This window comes from Tiliqua scincoides, chromosome 11, assembly GCF_035046505.1.
Source record: "Tiliqua scincoides isolate rTilSci1 chromosome 11, rTilSci1.hap2, whole genome shotgun sequence".
Classification (NCBI taxonomy): domain Eukaryota; kingdom Metazoa; phylum Chordata; class Lepidosauria; order Squamata; family Scincidae; genus Tiliqua; species Tiliqua scincoides.
In genome coordinates, this window is record NC_089831.1 from 22,682,090 (window position 1) to 22,699,864 (window position 17,775).

Genomic DNA, 17,775 nt, shown 5'->3' on the forward strand with positions numbered 1-17,775 from the left:
CCCGGGCCGGGGTTTGGGCACCCCTGTTCTAGTTCTCTGCATCCAAGAGTGGCAAAAGCCAACATATGACATCATACATGACCGATGGAAACAGACAACTGCATGTAAAACTTTACTGGATAGTTTGGTAAAAATAAAAGGGTGCAACAAGTCATTTGCTTCCAAGGAAAGAGGAAAGAAGCCCCACTTTGATTCCTGGTTGGAAACCTATATTGTTACCTGAATGTCTGCATCCATTTTCAGGGTGAAGCTTATAGAGTTTTCAGTGCAACTCTCAATATGGATAGTAGGTGGTGGAATCACTGAGATGGAGAGAAAGGACACTTTCTTGAAACCCACAACCAAAGTGAACGCTACACTACAGACACTGCATTCATACATACATTGCCACAGAAAATTGTCTTTGGAACTTCCAACATATTTATCTTTTTTTAAAAATTATTTGCTGTCCTTTTGGTCCAGACAATGGACCATATTTTGGTTCATGGCTAACTTGCAACCCAATCCTAACTAAATCCCCAAGCAGCGATGCAGTGGTGCCAGCACAGCATCCGTTGCATCCCATGGGAGATTGCCAGCTGCTGGATTTTCAGCTACATTTGTCCCCTTGCTTCGGGGTAAGCCCCAGCAGACACAATGGGTCAACTCGAACCGGTGCCGGTGATATCGCAGTGCAAGTCTGCGTTGATCCGTGCAGGCAAATCAGGCCTGGGAAAGGAGGATTCAAATGTCTCTAAGGTTGGGAGTGGATGCTGAATGCAGCAAGCGGTTCCTTTTAACAGCACCTGCCTACAATAACTCTGCCACTGTGTGCAACTTCATAAATGGCACTCTGTATAGCCGAGGGAAGATTGCAAGTGGAGCACCATGAATGTCCCAGGGCTGTCTGTGAATATATTAACATTAAAACAACCATGTGTGAGAGATAAGTGAAGCTGTTCTTAAAGATCAGGTTTATTTATGGATTTAAGGGCTGGGCTTTTTTTTCTGTTTTAATGCTGTCTCAGGCATTGAAATTCTTAAAAATCCAAAGCAACTAATTACAGAACGGTTTACCTGTGCCTTTGACGGTTCGTATAGACTTGGAATCGCTCCAGTTTCCCACTCCGCGGCTAGTCACTGCAGCAACCTTTTCAAATTATAAGCTTAGTTAATATGCAAGACGGCACACACTGTCTGAATGGCTTTTTAATGAAAACGGAGTGGGTTTCAACAGAATGGTGCTGATGGGAAAACGAAGCTCAGGACAAGATGGGAGCAGCTTTATTACTTTTCAGGAAAATGGTGCAGCTGCATAGCACCCTTTCCCAAGTTGGAGCCCCACGGTTGCTGATAGTCGTGCTCACTCTGAAGATCTTCTCCCTGCTACTCTCTAACCTTATAGAATGTTTCTGTGCACTTAAGGAACTGCTGCTCATGCAGGCTGCTCCATTCACTTCAGTGGAAGGGGGAGCTCTGTGCACACAAGGGGATGCACCAGTGGAGTAAATGGGGAACTTTTGGACGTTGCAGTCCCTACAACTGCATTCATTGCTGGAAAGGGAGGCGGGGAAATTGGCAGGTTTATAACAAAGCACTGGTAAGAGAGATACTCACTCGGAAAGTGTACAATGCATTCACTTGCAACCTCTCAATCACCGAAACATTCCTGGGAGCTCTCTCGGATGACCACTCCTTGGAATCAGCTCTGCTGTACTCCACCTAACAGGGCAGAGATAAACCAATCCCAGCGAGAATTGATCTTCAGGAACCTAACCTGTTAAATCTCTGTGTTGGGAAGAAATGAAACTCTGGACCTGATTTAAACAGGTGAGCTCCTTCCACCCAATTCCTAAAATCCATAGAAGGCAACAGGATGCCTTTGGCATGGCTGACATTTGCATCGCCAAGACCCCAGCAACACTGCTGTCATTTGAAACAGGGAAAGCGAGGGGGAGAGACAATCAAACGGGACGACTGTGAGCAACAGCTTCAAAGCGTTCCCTTTTAAAAGGATGAGTTAAACTCACAGAACGCAAAGGGTCTGATCCTAACATGTGACATCACTGAGAAGCTCAAAAGGAAAGCGTAGCAGACTTCATCTCACCATTTCTGGGGGCCGTGTCGATACAGGGAGGCCAAGGCACCTCTTTACACTGGCCTATCTCCTCTTATGTTGGTGTGAAAGCGCTTTACGGCACTTTTGCGATGACGATGAACTGGCGCAAGGGACTTGCGTCAGCCCAAGGGCACCTCTGGATTGCTCCCTAAGCCTCCTTTTTATATAAGCTAGTTCCCATTACCACAGATGTCCATGATAGATCTGTCCATGGCTAAATGCAACCTCCATACAGAAGCCGTAAGCTTTTGAATGCCAGATGCTGGGGACGAGCAACAGGAGACGTTAGAATCAGACCCTTCGTCTGGTCCAGCACAATTCCATTCCCAGGCCAGCACTGCAAATCCCCCAGGTGCAGCACTGAAGTGGAAAATAGCCACATCACCCGACCGTACAGCTCTTTTTTCCATTTCAGTAATGACCAGCATGTCATTGGACCAGACCGTCCAAAAGTGAACACCAAGCTACAACCTTAATCTAAGAATCAACCTCTAGCCATATGCAGTTAATTTTTAGTGCAAGCAAACTCCACTGCGACCCTTCCCAAATTGGGGGGACATGGGGTGGAAACTGGAAAGGGCAAGCTGCACCCCCTAACTCTGCTCAGGTTCTTGCTGCACCGCACATGGGACTGGCCTGGGAAGAATGCGCACCTGCCATTTCCCGGGACACACTTTTTCCTGGGAGACAACCCTGCACTTCACTACTAAAATAGGAACATAACTACCTGCCCTCCTACAATGCTGTTGTGGCCTGATCTGGGGTTTCCACTTGATAAGGGCGGCAGATAAACAGCTTGGAGATACTTACAACATATTCTCTTATCAGACCGTGAGGACTGGCTGGCGGTGCCCACTGGCAAATCACGACACCTTCTGTTTCTCTCTTCAGTGACAACTGAAGATGGACTGGCGGGTCTGGCACTGGCAAGATGGACAGGTGGGGAGGAAAGCAATGAACAGTGACAGCCAGCCACAGATATCCCATTTGCGAACATCAAATACAAGGAAAGAAATCTTAGTCAAGCCTCCTGAAAGGGAGGTCTTAGGCAGCATCCAGGGAGGTTTAGGGAAAGGGAGGTCTAGGCAGCTTCTAGGGAACTTGGGGAATTCACTCCCATGTTTCCTTTGAAACACTAATTGGGGGCTTCATGGGGAAGAATCAGAGAGTAAAGGGGTGGGGAACTATGTGTCAAAAATGAGGTGCCCAACTGAGTCACCATATGGCTGCGGTTTTCAAACTCTCCGGGAGTTTGAAAGCCGCAGTAAGTCTTTGCGGGGGCGGGGGGGAGGCAGCGACACAAACCCCAGGATCGCGTCGCTCAGGGGGCTGCAGGGACTGGGATGCACTCACCAGTCCCCGCAGCAACCGTCCCTGTGTGTGGGGTGCCCTGCGTGAGCGCCTGCCAAGGGAGAGTGGAGTGATCTGCTCTGCCTCCGCAAAAGCATAAGCGGAGCGCAATCGCCCCACTCTCCCTTTCCCTGACCTGGGGAGCCCTGCAGGCGCTCGCGCAGGGCTCCCCCGCACACAGGGACGGGTGCTGCAGGGACTGGAGGGTGCACCCCAGTCCCTGCAGCCCCGTCAGAAGGGAAAGCGGAGCGATCGTGCTCCGCTTCCGGTTTTGCGGAGCGGGGCGCGATCGCTCTGCTTTCACTTTTCCTGACCTGGGGAGCCCTGCCAAAGGTTGTGCAGGGCTCCCCGCATCCCTGGGAGGCTGCAGGAGGCTTGGGTAAGTGCACCCAAGCCCCTGCAGCCCCCCTGAGCGGCGCGATCTGCCCTGTCTCCTGGCTGCCCCTGCCCCTTAAGGGAACAGAGGCCAGGACCCACAGGCTGGGGCGTCGCGATGCCCCAGTTTGAATACCACTGCCATATGGAATAGCCACCGTTGGGACTGAAGGCAAGCTCTCACTCGTTTCATGCACTGCCCTGCTCAGTTCCCCAACCATGCACCACGAACAGCTTACATCCTTCTGGAGTCCGCAGGGTGATGAAGTCATTGGTGTTGTACGGCTTGCTCAAGCACTGGACCTGGACTTTGACCTGATACGTGCAGTCTGGCTTCAGCACCTTCAGGACGCTGTTGGTTTTGTTGCTGTGTGTTTCCACAGCTTTCCAGATGCTTTCTCCGACCATCCTGGATTTGGGAATTCAAAGAAGCAACCATGGGAGCATACTGGAGATGACGTACTGAAGCGCTCAAAGTTAGCAAGCTGTTTGCACCCTGGCTTGATTTCTGGGATTGCCCTGACCTGACCTGCCCCTGGCATGCTAAAACTGGCCAGGCTACCTGTAGTGGATGCTGTAGACGCAAGATCCGAGGGGCATCTTTTTCGGCCGGGTCCAGGTTAAAGTGATGTCACCGGAGAAATCGGCCATCCACTGAAGGTTCTGCACTTTATAGACAAGAGTCTCATCTGGAGGAAAACAAGGTGAAAACACTGCAATGTAGTATTGTTTAGGAAATGAGAAATACTGATGGAAACTCACTCTGTAATCAAAGCCAACTGTACACCAGTGGCAACTACAAGATCAGCTTTTACATTAATGAAATGTAATGTAAAAGGTCTCCAGGACCCTTGGGCGGTCGATCACCCCACATCTCCTCAAGGCCTCTGAAACCTCTGGTGCTTATAAGTCACTGGAGCCAGGCTCCACGAATCCACCCATTTGTAGACTGGCTTCAGTCTCCTCAGTGTGCCAACAGATCTAGCTGCTGAAACAAGGGAAGAGAGCAGCAGAGGTTTCTTGGGCAACTCAGAAGCTGTGGCTGCTGGACTCTGGGGCAAGTGTGTGGGTTGCTGTGCTTTGAGCACTGGAAGGGAGATCATGCTTGTGGCTCAGCTGTTACGGCTGGAGGCAAGCACAAGACAGAAGAGGAAGGAGGCGGGGATGGCGAACCCTGAGACTAAAGGAGGGGGCCAAGACAAGAGACTTCACTGGAAAAGGGGTAAGACAGTTGCCCCAGAATCTGATAACATGCCAAAGAAACAATAAACATGAATAATGAATAATATTCATGGGCAGGAGGTCTGGTCTGGAGGGTAGAGCCTCCGTTAGCCCAAAGATAACATCAGAAGGTTGCCAGTTCGAGGACACTGGCAGCTCCCTGAGAATAGCAAAGCAGCTGACGAGCTGAGTGATTCCACCTGCTCTTGGTGTGAGCAAGAAGCATCTTGGCTGCCCTCCATGTGAGAGATGGAGCAGCTTGCCAGCCTGCGTGGGAGAACTGGAGGCCAGAAGTGAGACCAAACCAGGAAGATCCACTCTGAAATGTTGTTGGTTCTTGAAAGAGAGAACCTTTATGATTGTAAAAATCCCCTTGAGGGAATTAGAAACGCCTGCCTATGTAAACCGCCTTGAATAAAGTCAGAGGAGTAATCCGATGACCAGAAAGGCGGTATATAAATACCTAGTTATTATTATTATTATTATTATTATTATTATTATTATTATTATTATTATTATTATATATTTTATTTTACATTGGTGCTTCCTTATCCATGGGTTTGGCACCTACAGATTTCACTCAATGCGCATGACAAGCATGGAGGTCCTCCTAGATGCAACCAGAGGTGCCTTTCGGTTGTATCCAGAAGGTCTTCCTTATAGATTCAACTATGCACTGAAATCAGTATCGGCAGGGCGTCCAAAACCGGATCCCCAGCATATATCAAAGGCCCCCTATATTATTATTTTAGGCTGCTTTGCATTCACTTCCACACCACCCACAGTCGATGTGCCAGGGAAACTGTGGTGTGAGGGGGCCATTCCAAGGCACCGCTCCCCCCATCACCACCTGCAACCTGAAATGGCATTGGCCCAAGTGCTCCACACCACCTGACATACGCGACTGCATGGCCCAATTCAAGCCCCATCCAGATGGCAAGAGAAGGTGCCAGAAACCTGGAAAAGGCCCCTTGTGCTTGCAAGGATGATGCAGAACCAGTCCAGGCCTCCAATAAGGATTCTGTCCACGTTGCCAGTCTGGGCAGCATCTCCCAATCAATATTTAATTAAAGTACTACACTGATGGATGTTCAGAGGTCTCTGTGCTTTCGGAAAAAAATGGCTGACTCCCAACGTAGAGCAGGAGAAGGGGAGGAGAAACAAAAAGGGAGCGAGAGGGAGCAATCGATGGCTTTTAGTACTACCATTATCTGAGCCATAATGAACTGAGGGCCAGGGATGGAACAGCATCAAGTCTGCTGACAGAAGAGCACCAGGTCTGCAGGGTTGACACAAAGGAGAATGGGAGAAAAAAAAGTAGGCAAGAGACTCTAGACCGAAGGAAGGGCATGCCATTATTGAATGCTCCCCTTCGATAAAAAATGAATGACAAACCACTCCCTGCAAGTAAAAAACTAGCTCATCAGGAAGAGGTCTGGGCTTGACCCTTCCTGATATGCTAGATTTCTACTTGCAGAGAGCTTGTGGGAGGAGCATTAAAAAGTCGGATCTAACTAACTTCCCACAAGTTCTATGGTCCAACGGTTATGGTCCAACGGTAAACATTTTGATACGGTCCAATGGTAAACATTTTAGCACCAGGACCCACTTTTTAAAATGACACTCTGTTGGGACCCACCTACATTTACCAGACTTTAAAAAAAGCTCTATAAAGAAATAATATTTTATTTTATAAGCAATAATAACCGGAAAAAAAGACCCTCAGACATTTATCTCCCTATATTTACACATGCTTGCAAATAGCCGAACCTGCGCTCTTTGCAGGGTCGTTAGCAGCTACAGTATCTGATTTGTGAACAGCTTCAGGGCTTAGCCAGAAGCTCCAGGGAATTAGCCAGATCTTCCCATCACCCACCGGGACCCACCAAAAATCAGGTCCCGACCCACAGTTTGGGAACCACTGCTACAGTTGGTTTTTCTGCCACAAGACTTTACCGCTTTATTTACACAGTCCTTGAAAAACAGGGCTCTTCAGAGGGAAGGGAACGGGAAGACGGAAGGGAAAGAAGGGTTTTGGGGATGAAAAAGCCAGGGTGCATGACTGCAAAATATTTCTGGTGCCGTTCCCTCTACCCAGGAGACTCCCTACTCAGCTGAAACATGGAAGATGCCCCAGAGGGACTGACAGTTACTAGGGCATCCACTCACCGGTACAGTTTCTCTCATCACTGCTATCTGAGCAGTCCAGGAACCCATCGCACCGCTCGGCCATTGCGATGCAAGTCTCCCCATCCAGGCATTTAAATCTACTGGGGCATGACAAGGTGCTGCGAGTAGCTGGAAGAGAGAAAGGACACAGGAAGCTGCTAAGAAGTCGGATCAGTTCAGAGTAGATGTTCAGAAGCATCTGCGCTTAACAGAGGCTTTCCTCCTAGATCTCCAAGACTGAAAGTCCTTCCCAGTCTGGATACCTGGGATCCTTGACACTCTATTTGCAATGCTCGTTCCTTGCCCAACTGGGCTTATAACATCTGCAAAAAAGGGACTGGCCAAATAGGTAGGGAGGGAAATTATTGTGTCTTTAGTACATGATGCAATACCATCCTGCCTGGTGGTGCACCCTCTGCTGTAGAAACCTTCCCTAGACCCACCTGTATCAGATAATGACTAGCCCGTCTCTAGCCTTCCATTTAAGGAACTGGGCTCACATTTCCCAGGGTTAGCTCAACTCTCCGACCACTACCCCATGCTGGTTCTCCCAAAATATGAATTGTATATTGGTGAATATTTGTAGACACAGTGCAAGAAGGCCACAAACAGCCAGAAAAACAAAGCAGGAAGTTTTATACAACAAATCACTCTCTGCAAGGAAAAAACTAGCACATTGGGAAGAGGTCTGGGCTAGACCCTGATAAACTAGATTTCTACTGGCAGTGAGTTTGTGGGAGAGCATGAAAAAGTCTATCTACCTCCCCTTCAAAGTTCTACAGTCCATTTACTGCCACAAGACAGGAGGTGATGTACATATTGGTCTTTTTCATAAGAACATAAGAAGAGCCCCGCTGGATCAGGCCAAGGGCCCATCTAGTCCCGCTTCCTGTATCTCACAGCAGCCCACCAAATGCCCCAGGGAGCACACAAGACAAAAGATACAACCTGCATCTTGGTGCCCTTCCCTGCATCTGGCAATCAGAGGCAGTCTGCCTCTAAAGCCAAGAGCTTGCACATACCTACCATGCCTTGTAACCAGTAATGAACTTTTCCAGCAGAAATTCCTCCAATCCCCTCTTAAAGGCAACCAGGCAAGATGCCATCACTACATTCTGTGGCAAGGAGTTCCACAAACTAATTACACGCTGGGTAAAGAAATATTTTCTTCTGTCTGTCCTAACTCTCCCAACGCTCAACTTTTGTGGATGTCCCCTGGTTCTGGTGTTATGTGAGAGGGAAAAAGAGTGTCTCTCTATTCACTCTGTCCATCCCCTGCATGATTTTGTATGTCTCAAGATTGTAGGTCTTCACCAATCTAATGTGGAGCGGGGGCGTCCAGCATGATCTGTGAACTTACGGCAGTTCAGCTCATCCGTCCCGTCCTGGCAGTCCTTCACACCATCACAGCGCTTCCAGTTGGGGACACACTTCTTCATTTGCTGGCACTCAAATTCAAAGCGACTGCAGTGGCCGGGAAAACTGGAGGAAGGTGAGGTTGTATCCACCACTGGGCAGCAAAAAAGAAAGTTCAGTTCCAAAGGCAGGCCATGAAAGAAACAGAGCTGCGTGCCGGGCCTTCTGGGAGCTACAAGCTCAGCTGCTTTCCACTAGTCCAGAATATGCTCTACTGGCACACACACCACCAGATGGCAACCTAAGCATGTTCAAAGAACAAGAAGCCCACAGCAGCACCAGGCCTCTGAAAAGCACCAAGCCTTCTTCTCTCCAGACAATAAAGCCAGCTCCCATAAGGACTTCTAGACTGCTAGTCTCCAGTGGCCTCTCTCAACTGCACTGCCACCTAATTCACCTCTACGCTCAGGGAACCTTTTCACCCCAATTTGTTGGCCCAAGAACCCCAGTGTGTTGTAGAAGATTCAGGAAAGTGTTCCAAGGTGAGCACTCTATTACTGTAGGGCAGGCATCTCCAAACTTTGGTCCACAAGCCAGATTATTCTGGGTGCGGTGGTGGCGCCTTACTGTTCCACATTGCATCCACCTTCCTTTGCGCCAGATCATTGCAGATCCTCACTCTGAGCAGCCCCAGCTCTGGGAAATTGGAGTGCATAGCCTTCTGGGGCGATAGAACCATTATTCTAGGGGAACTCAGGCAGCAGTTTGGAGACCACTGCTGTAGAGTGTCGCCCAAGCCCACCTGTGCGAGGAAGCAGGTCTAGCACAGTGTCTCAGAGGTTGAGCTACGAATCAGGTCATGGGAAGTTCAAATTTTGCCTCTGCCAAGAATTTTCACCAGGTGGCCTTAGGGGAGCCGCTCCCTTTCAACCTCAGCTGCAATGTGGTGGATAAAACTTACTGACCTTAGAAGGCTGCAGTGAGGACAACATCAAGGGAATGTATGTGGAGCACTTTGCACACTGGAGGAAGCACCACACAAATGCTAATTCTTGACTTAAAACATACTCAATTCCCCCACCCTTCTCTGCAGGGGGATGTTTTGGGGAGATGTGATGGGTAAGCTGTTCTGGCAAGCTTGTCCATCATTACTGATCTTCTCTTTGAGGAACCTCTGACAAGCCTCCAAGAAACCCCAAGATCTGCTAGAACCAGCCTCCTGCAAATGTCCAACCTGCCTCCTTCCGCACCTCTTTCACCTGGTATTAGACTAGAACAGAGATTTTCAACATTTTTCTTCTCGTGGCACACTGACCTCTATGGTATTCTCTATGGTCTTCATCTCTTGTGATCTGGTTTCTGGGAGATGCTCTGTTTCTAGGGCAACTGCCTGCAGTATCAAACTGTCTGTCCCTCTGCTAGCAAAGAGCTGCAGATCCCAGAAGTTTTTCCACCTGTTTTCACTGCTGTGCACCAAACTCCCACGGCACACCTTCAGACCTTTCACGGCACACCAATGTGCCACGGCACACTGGTTGAAAATCACTGGACTAGAAGCTCTCTGTGTGAGGTCTGGAACACGCATGTGTTCTGAAGAGCACCTAACACATATTTAGCGCAATGCAAAGTCCCTGAAGGAGAATCCTTACATGCAGTGGGGCAAGCCTCCTCGTCAGAGCCATCAGTGCAGTCCCGGTATCCATCGCAAACCCAGCTGTTCATGATGCAGGTGCCGCTGTTGCAGCGGAAGTGATTTGGGGAACAGGTGGCAGAGGCCGGCGTGGTGATGGGAACAATGGCTGAACCTGGAATTAAACCAGCAAGCCAGACACCTCAGGGAAGCCAGGCATGGAGGCAACACCCGTCCCCATGGTTTGTAACAGGTCGTCAAAGGTAGACTGCATCTAAACATGGGGGATCCATTTAGCAATCATAACTAATAAAACCTCTCTTCCTCCACAAACTTGCCTGAGCTCCTTTTAAAGTCATCTGGGCTGGCGGTCATCTTGCATGACTGGTTGCGTCTTTCTTGAACTTGGGTGGTTCTGAAAAAGCTCTTGGGTGCTCTGCCAGGCCCCTCCTCTCCCAGCAAGCACAGTGGATAAGGGGAGCCCGTGTACTGCCTGCACTCACGGAAAGCTGCTCTTCAAAGTTTCAGGCTGGGGTCCTTCCCAGCCCTCCCTGGAGTTGCCAGGGATTGGACCAGGGACCTCCTAGGCTCTACTACTGAGCTACAGCCTGGAAGCTCTGCAGAAGAGATGCACACATGTTGAATGTGTGAGCAGCCCACTAATTCTCCCGACACCTCTTCGGAATCAGCGCTAGAGGTGTGGAGAGAAGGTTTCGCCTCTCCTGCCATAAAGCCCAAGGACGCTCTAAGAGGATCTGTAAAGGAATTCTCCTGCGCTTGTCCTCACCTCCACACGACTTCTCATCGGACCAATCCCCGCAGTCGTTTTCTTTATCACATTTCCACCTGTTAGGGATGCAGTGTCCGTTGTCACACTGGAACTGGTAGTACCGCGAGCAGTTTGGGGCTTCAGTGGGGTTTTCTAAGAAGAACAGAAATGTTTGCTTAGACACTCCACCTATTTTGTACTACTAGGAAAAGCAGGAAGCCTAACTAGCCTGGAAGCCGAGACCTGGTCTGAAAGTACATTAAGCACTCACCTCGCCAAAGTTAAGGTCTAAGACGGGGGACCACCTGAGAATCCCATGATGAAAGACCCGAAGTCTAATAATATCTTCATCCCTTTTTAACTAAGCAAAGAGGCATCTTTGAAGTGGTGGCTTTTTTATATTTGGAGGAGGAGGAGAGAAACTGTCCCTATTCACCCCAGCACAGCATCTTTCCCCGGGCCTGGTGTTTCCCGTGTGTTTTCTCACTGTAAGCCCTTTGTGAACAGGGAACCATTTCATAATGCAATGCATTATGCAAATGCAAATGTAAATGCATAATGCATTTCATAATGCATAGTGATTCTTTCTATCACTATTTTGCTAGGCAAGCTGCTTTGTGAAATGTTCTATATAAATAATGATAAAGCAATAACAAAATAACTGGACATGACAGGGGATGGGCAGCAGCTACTGCTGACTCATGACTCCCCAGTGTGCCTCTCCCACAAGGGAGCATGAAAAATGCTCTGGGAGCAGCATCTCTCCACCCCACCTGCCTACAAACACCTGATGGGACTCCATACCTTAGCTGTCCCTGTGCAACCATGACAGCTGAACTAAAATATCCTTCCCCCGGTCCATGGGGAGAAGGGAAGAAGGGGTCGGATTTGCTGCTCACCGCAGTTTGCCTCATCAGAATAGTCCCCGCAGTCATCCATGCCATCGCATTTCCAGACCAAGCTAATGCAGACGCCATTTTGACACTGGAAGCTGAACTGGTCACAGGTGTGATGGAACTCTGGACCCTTGGCTGCAAGGAACAGAACCAGTTAGAGAAGAACAATGTCATTCACACGACAGTCACCCTTGGCAAAACTACATTTCCCAGAGGCTAGATGAGTCTGGCATGCTGCCGAGCGCTTTGGGAGCTAGCTGGACAGGAGGGAGAAAAAAAATCAAAATATTTGATTTTGATTGAGAGCCAGGGTGGTGTAGTGGTTCGGGAGGTAGACTTAGACCTGGATGATCCAGGTTCAAATCCCTCCTCAGCCACAAAGCTTCCTGGGTGACCCTGGGCCAGTCACCTTCTCTCAGCCTCACCTACCTCACAGGGTTGTTGTGAGGACAAGAAAGAGGGGAGGAGCAGCTGTGTAAACCACCCTGAGCTCTTTGGAGGAAGGGCGGTATAAAAATGTGAATAAATAAATAAATAAATAAATTTTCTGAATTTGTTGGATTAAAACCCAATTCAGAAATGAATTCTGAGATTTTAAAACTTCCCAAGTTCAGAAACAGGAATCTTGGTGACATCTCTAGGGCGGCTTAATGAGCAGACACTCAGGTCTCAAGTCTCCAGAAGCGACTGCGGTATCCCACCCTGACTTTAGGAAATCACATTTTAATGATGTGGCCATTTGTGGCCCCGATGCTTACAGCACCCGGCGTAGGCCTGGTCTTCATCCGAGCCATCCCGACAATGCACGGTGCCATCACAAACCATGGAGTGCAGCAGACACTGCTGCCGGTTCTTGCACACAAAGTCCATGTAGCGCGTGCAAAGGGGCTCTGCAGGTAAGCAAAGGGAAGAAAAAAAGAGGAAATGAAAAGAAAAGACCGGGGTTGTCGAGCCTATTATGTTTCAGCCTTCTCTTCTGCATTTTACAGCACAACCCTACACAAACCACCACCGTACCGCACCAATGTAGTGGGGCCAGCAAAGGCCAGCAAAGACAGCCAGGGTGGTATAGTGGTTTGGGAGGTGGACTTAGACCTGGAAGATCCAGGTTCGAATCCCCTCTTAGTCATGAAGCTTTCCTGGGTGACCTTGGGCCAGTCACTTTCTCTCAGCCTCACCTACCTCACAGGGTTGTTGTGAGGGCAAAAAGGAGGGGAGCAGCTGTGTACACCGCTCTGAGCTCCTTGGAGAAAGGGCGGTATAAAAATGTGAAAAATAAATAAACAAACAAACAAACAAACAAACAAATAAGACCATGCTGCATCTAATGGGAGAGTATGGAAGGCTGGAGATCTCACAGAAAGGGGACATTTGTCCCCTTATCCCGGAGTTAGCACCAGCCTGGGTAACAGATCTACCTGCGTGACCTATGCAGCTGGTGCACGTTTGAGTGGATCCGAGCAAACTATTCTGGCCCAGGAAGGGGAGATAGAGTACGAGGTGCATGGCTGCTGCTGATTCCATCCCCCTCTTGGGCCTGATCTGCCCACTCCTCACTCTGTCACTGCTCTCCTCCTGCCCCGTTACAACCCCTCCACCCCCCCATGCTGTTCAGCATGGATCCTGCCTAATCCAGCATGCACTGCTCACTCTGCCAACTGTTAGACTGTCACAAAGTGCTATACGGCACTTTTGAGACAGCCGGCGCTGCTTCGGCATTCGCTGAGCCGTCCCATGCGCTGCAAAGGATTGGGCTGTCACCCTTCTTGGTCTGCAATTCTATACACGCTTACCTGGGAGTAAGGCCCATTGAACGAAATAGGACTTACATTTGAGTAAATATGCACTGGACTGCACTGGTATTTCTTGAATTATCTCAGGTATTTTTAGCTCTGTACAACCAAAACATTCACAACCAATAACGCTTCACACTTCAATAATTCTGTGTGTGCTTGAAGTTGCAGAGTTGCCGTGGAAGCTCATCCACTGTGTTCGGTTCTTCTCTCCAGGACTGAACCTGGGAAAAACCAGGCCTGCAGCTCTTGGGCAAGAGTTGGCTGTGCACAGCATGGATTGGCTAGGACCCTGTCACATCACAAACCCAACCCTGGAGAACAGTGTCCCGTTCCTGCCCCCCCCAGCTCTTTCAAAACTGGTCTTGACCCATTACATCACTCACCGCAGTGCTGTTCATCAGAACTGTCCAAGCAGTCACGCACCCCGTTGCAACGCTTGCTGGAAGGAATGCAGGTTCCATTTGGACACTGAAAGCCGTTGCATTTCTTCTCTGCAATGCAAACCGGTTAAAAGTAAGTAAATAAAACAAACCTTTACCTGTGGAAAATTGCCAGCACACCTGCATGAACATCAATGATCTACCAGGGCAGGGTAGGGCAGGGCAGGGATATGTAGGCGATTTAAAAAACATTGAAAACAAGAACCAACAGATACATTTACTCCTGCAGCAAAAATTTGATTCCAGAAATAGGCGGACTATGGCGTGCTTACATAACCCTGTGACACTTATGGATCTTTCTCTAGTCTCGCATGTCTAAGCAAGGAAGAGGTTTGGATTTTTTAGGTTTCAACTGGGGTTCCTTCCTAATCAAAAGGTTAAGAAACCAACAGGAAACCAACAGGAAAATTTAATCTAAAGAATTTTAACAGACAGAAATTCCACAAAGTAGAAATTACTGAAAACACCCTGTCTGTGTAGAGCCAGCGGGATTGGAACTGGGTCTCCTCCCACTGGAAGGGACAACAAATGGGAATCCTCCCTTTAGAGCAGCCCTTTTCAACCACTGTGCCGTGGCACATGGGTGTGCCGCTAGCGGTCCACAGGAATTTGGGAGAAGACAATTTATTAGTAGGACCAATGGGGATGTGAGCCCCCCATTGGCACCATGATGTGCCTTGGCAATTATCAAAAACTCGATGTGGTGCCTTGACAATTTTAGTGCCTAGTCAGGGTCCAATCCTATCCAATTTTCCAGTGCCGGTGCTGCTGTACCTATGGGGTTTGCACTGCTTCCTGTGTTGGGAATAGTCACAGAGGCCTCCTTAAGGTCTGGGAACATTTGTTCCCTTACCCTGGGGCTGCATTGCGGTTACACCGGGGCTGGAAAGTCGGATAGAATTGGGCTGTCAGTGTGTTAAGAGATGAAAAAGGTTGAAAATCGCTGCTCTAGAGCTACGACTGTCAACCAGTGTGCCACAAAAGTTCTGCGGTCGCGCCATGGAGTTTGGAGCACAGCATTTAAAACCACTGAAAAAAATTCTTCTGGGTTCTATGGCTCTGTTTTTGAAGGCAATTGCCTGTAGTAACACAGAGCTGGTGGAGGAAGAGGGAAAGATAATTTGTGTTTATAGACAGTTGCCTTAGAAACAGCACTGCAGAACCCGGAAGCTGGAAGTGACATCACAAGAGCTGAAGATCATAGAGAAGACCATAGAGGTCACTGTGCCATGAGAAAAAAAAAGTTAAAAATCACTGCTCTAGAGGGATTAAGCCACTCTGGACATTCTCTTTTACTGATAGAAACATGAATATCCCTCTGAAAGCAGGTTAGGTTCTCGTAGTTTGCCTCACTATTTGAGCAGGGAGGAAACTGGTTAGACTAGGAGAGCCTTTCTTCCTAGGGACTAAGGACCCAATCCTATCCAACTTTCCAGCTCTCATGCAGTTGCGCCAATCGGGCACGCACTGCAACCTGTGGTGGGATGGGGCACACAAAGGCCTCCTTCAGATAAGGATACATTTATTTCCTTGCTTTGGGGCTGTATTGCAGCTGCACCAGTGCTGGAAAATTGAATAGGATTGGACCCTGAGTGCCCAGTCAGTCACCCAGAGCCTGCCTGGGTGGTCTGTGGAACTCCTTGCCACAGGATGTGGTGACGGCGTCTGGCCTGGATGCCTTTAAAAGGGGATTGGACACGTTTCTGGAGGAAAAATCCATTACGGGTTACAAGCCATGATGTGTATGTGCAACCTCCTGATTTTAGAAATGGGCTATGTCAGAATGCCAGATGCAAGGGAGGGCACCAGGATGAGGTCTCTTGTTGTCTGGTGTGCTCCCTGGGGCATTTGGTGGGCCGCTGTGAGATACAGGAAGCTGGACTAGATGGGCCTAGGGCCTGATCCAGTGGGGCTGTTCTTATGCCTACTTTTCTTGAGAGAGGAGTCTACACACTGCATCAGATTTTCCACTCAGCAGAGGGCATAAGACACCAAGGGTATGGAGGTGGAATCTGGAACACCTCCTGCAATGCTAAGGTCAGTTCCCAAGCTAAATATGTTGCCTGATCTCTGCTGCAATATAGTGCCTTTGAAGCAAAGGCTGGCAGAGTTGATAGAACAGTTGCACCAAATTTAGACACACACACACCCCGATATTAGCTGCAGCCTGCCTGAGAACATGGCCAAAGTTTAAGAGGGGCAGTCCCCTTTAACCTTCCCCTGTTGGCTGAGAGCCGTTCCTCATACCACAGTTGGCGGGGTCCTCATCGGATCCGTCCTGGCAGTCCGCATCGCCGTCACATGCCCACCTCTGGGGGATGCAGTGCCCGTTGTGACACTGAAAACTGGAGGCTTCGCAGGTGTGGAAAACTGCTGGAAAGAAGCACATCAAACAGACCACTGAGAAGGTTTCACACCAATAATATCATGCTATAAACCCCAAGGCATCTTTATCTCTTGAAAAGGCCTGACAATTTGGCCTTTCGTTGGAAGGGAAGCTCTGCGGGTAACTAAAAGGTGGCTAAAAAGCTCTCCGTATCACTGCTGAGGTTGAGAGTGGGTCTGGCCTAAGGCCACCAAGTGAATTCATGGCAGAGGCAGTATAGAAGCTGGGGAAATTCTATCCTTGCACTGCATGAGTAGCGGTTGCTGCACTGGTACAAGATGCTGTAAAAGCACCATAAAGCACTTTCAAGCCAACTTGCCAGTAAGCAGCGTCAGTGGGAAGGCCTGTGCTGGCTTGCTGATGCCGTATTCAGAGCCCCGGCTGCAGCATAAGCCAGTAAGGCGCTGGGCAGCACAGGGGCATGGGCAGGGTGATGGAGAGGGGGTGTTTCTTGGTGGGGGGATGGCAGATCAGGCCTGGGAGGGGGGTAGGATCAGTGGAGACCTTCTTACCCCCCCCCCAGGCTTCCCAATGTTACACCAGGCTTCCCAGATTTCCACCATAGGGCAAGATGGGGCTTTATCTGGCGCGAGGGGATAAATAGCCCCTTACCCCAGCCTCCTCCTAACCTGCAATGGATACAGCACAGCCAAGTGACCTGGCTATGCCAACACAGGTTAGGATTGGCTTATCAGTGTCTTAGCACAATGCCGTAACAACTGGGGAGATCAAAAGAGACAGACTGACATTTATCTGTCGCAGGAACAAAAGCAGCTCACTACAATTCTGAAAGGAAGTCATCTGCATCTGATTTTTCACGAACCAAAACAGGACTCTTTTTCAGGGAGGCAAGCCACGTTTCCCTTAATTGAATTGCACGCTGCTTATTTCCAGCGAGCGAGTGACGTGCTTCCTGATTGTCTAAGTTACAACACTCTTCCGGCAGTAATATTCTATTAAGTATGCACTGTGAAATGTAATTATTTTCGATAAGAGGCATAAATGCAGCGGCAGAGCTGCCAAATGAACTGTTTCGAACATAACTGTTATCCTCAAATAATTTCAAGGCAGGCTTAACAAAACAACATTTGTAACCACAACCACCACCAACTCACCCCCCCAAAAAAAATCTTAACAGGCTTTACAGAGTAGACTCCTGTCCTGTAATCATTCACTCTTGGAAACTCACAGGAGAGATAAGCCACTGCAATGTATAAACCTCCCTTGAAAAGCCACACTGCTAGAAAACCAACCACTGTAGTTTGCCAGCTCTCCAGGACTGGAACATA

The 17,775-nt window shown here is 49.0% G+C and overlaps 1 protein-coding gene across 1 annotated transcript in view; it reads right to left on the reverse strand.

Moving 5' to 3' along the window:
• Positions 1-17,775, reverse strand: part of SORL1 (sortilin related receptor 1) — a 66,999-nt gene that overhangs the window by 11,097 nt on the left and 38,127 nt on the right. The window contains exons 25-38 of the mRNA XM_066639426.1: positions 16,348-16,473; positions 14,044-14,151; positions 12,623-12,754; positions 11,868-11,999; positions 10,987-11,121; positions 10,219-10,374; positions 8,574-8,723; positions 7,214-7,342; positions 4,386-4,512; positions 4,063-4,232; positions 2,909-3,021; positions 1,597-1,701; positions 1,057-1,129; positions 220-302 (exon numbers count right to left, since the gene is read on the reverse strand). Of these exons, the coding sequence (XP_066495523.1) occupies positions 220-302; positions 1,057-1,129; positions 1,597-1,701; positions 2,909-3,021; positions 4,063-4,232; positions 4,386-4,512; positions 7,214-7,342; positions 8,574-8,723; positions 10,219-10,374; positions 10,987-11,121; positions 11,868-11,999; positions 12,623-12,754; positions 14,044-14,151; positions 16,348-16,473 (1,739 nt within the window). The remainder of the gene's footprint in view (positions 1-219; positions 303-1,056; positions 1,130-1,596; positions 1,702-2,908; positions 3,022-4,062; positions 4,233-4,385; positions 4,513-7,213; positions 7,343-8,573; positions 8,724-10,218; positions 10,375-10,986; positions 11,122-11,867; positions 12,000-12,622; positions 12,755-14,043; positions 14,152-16,347; positions 16,474-17,775) is intronic.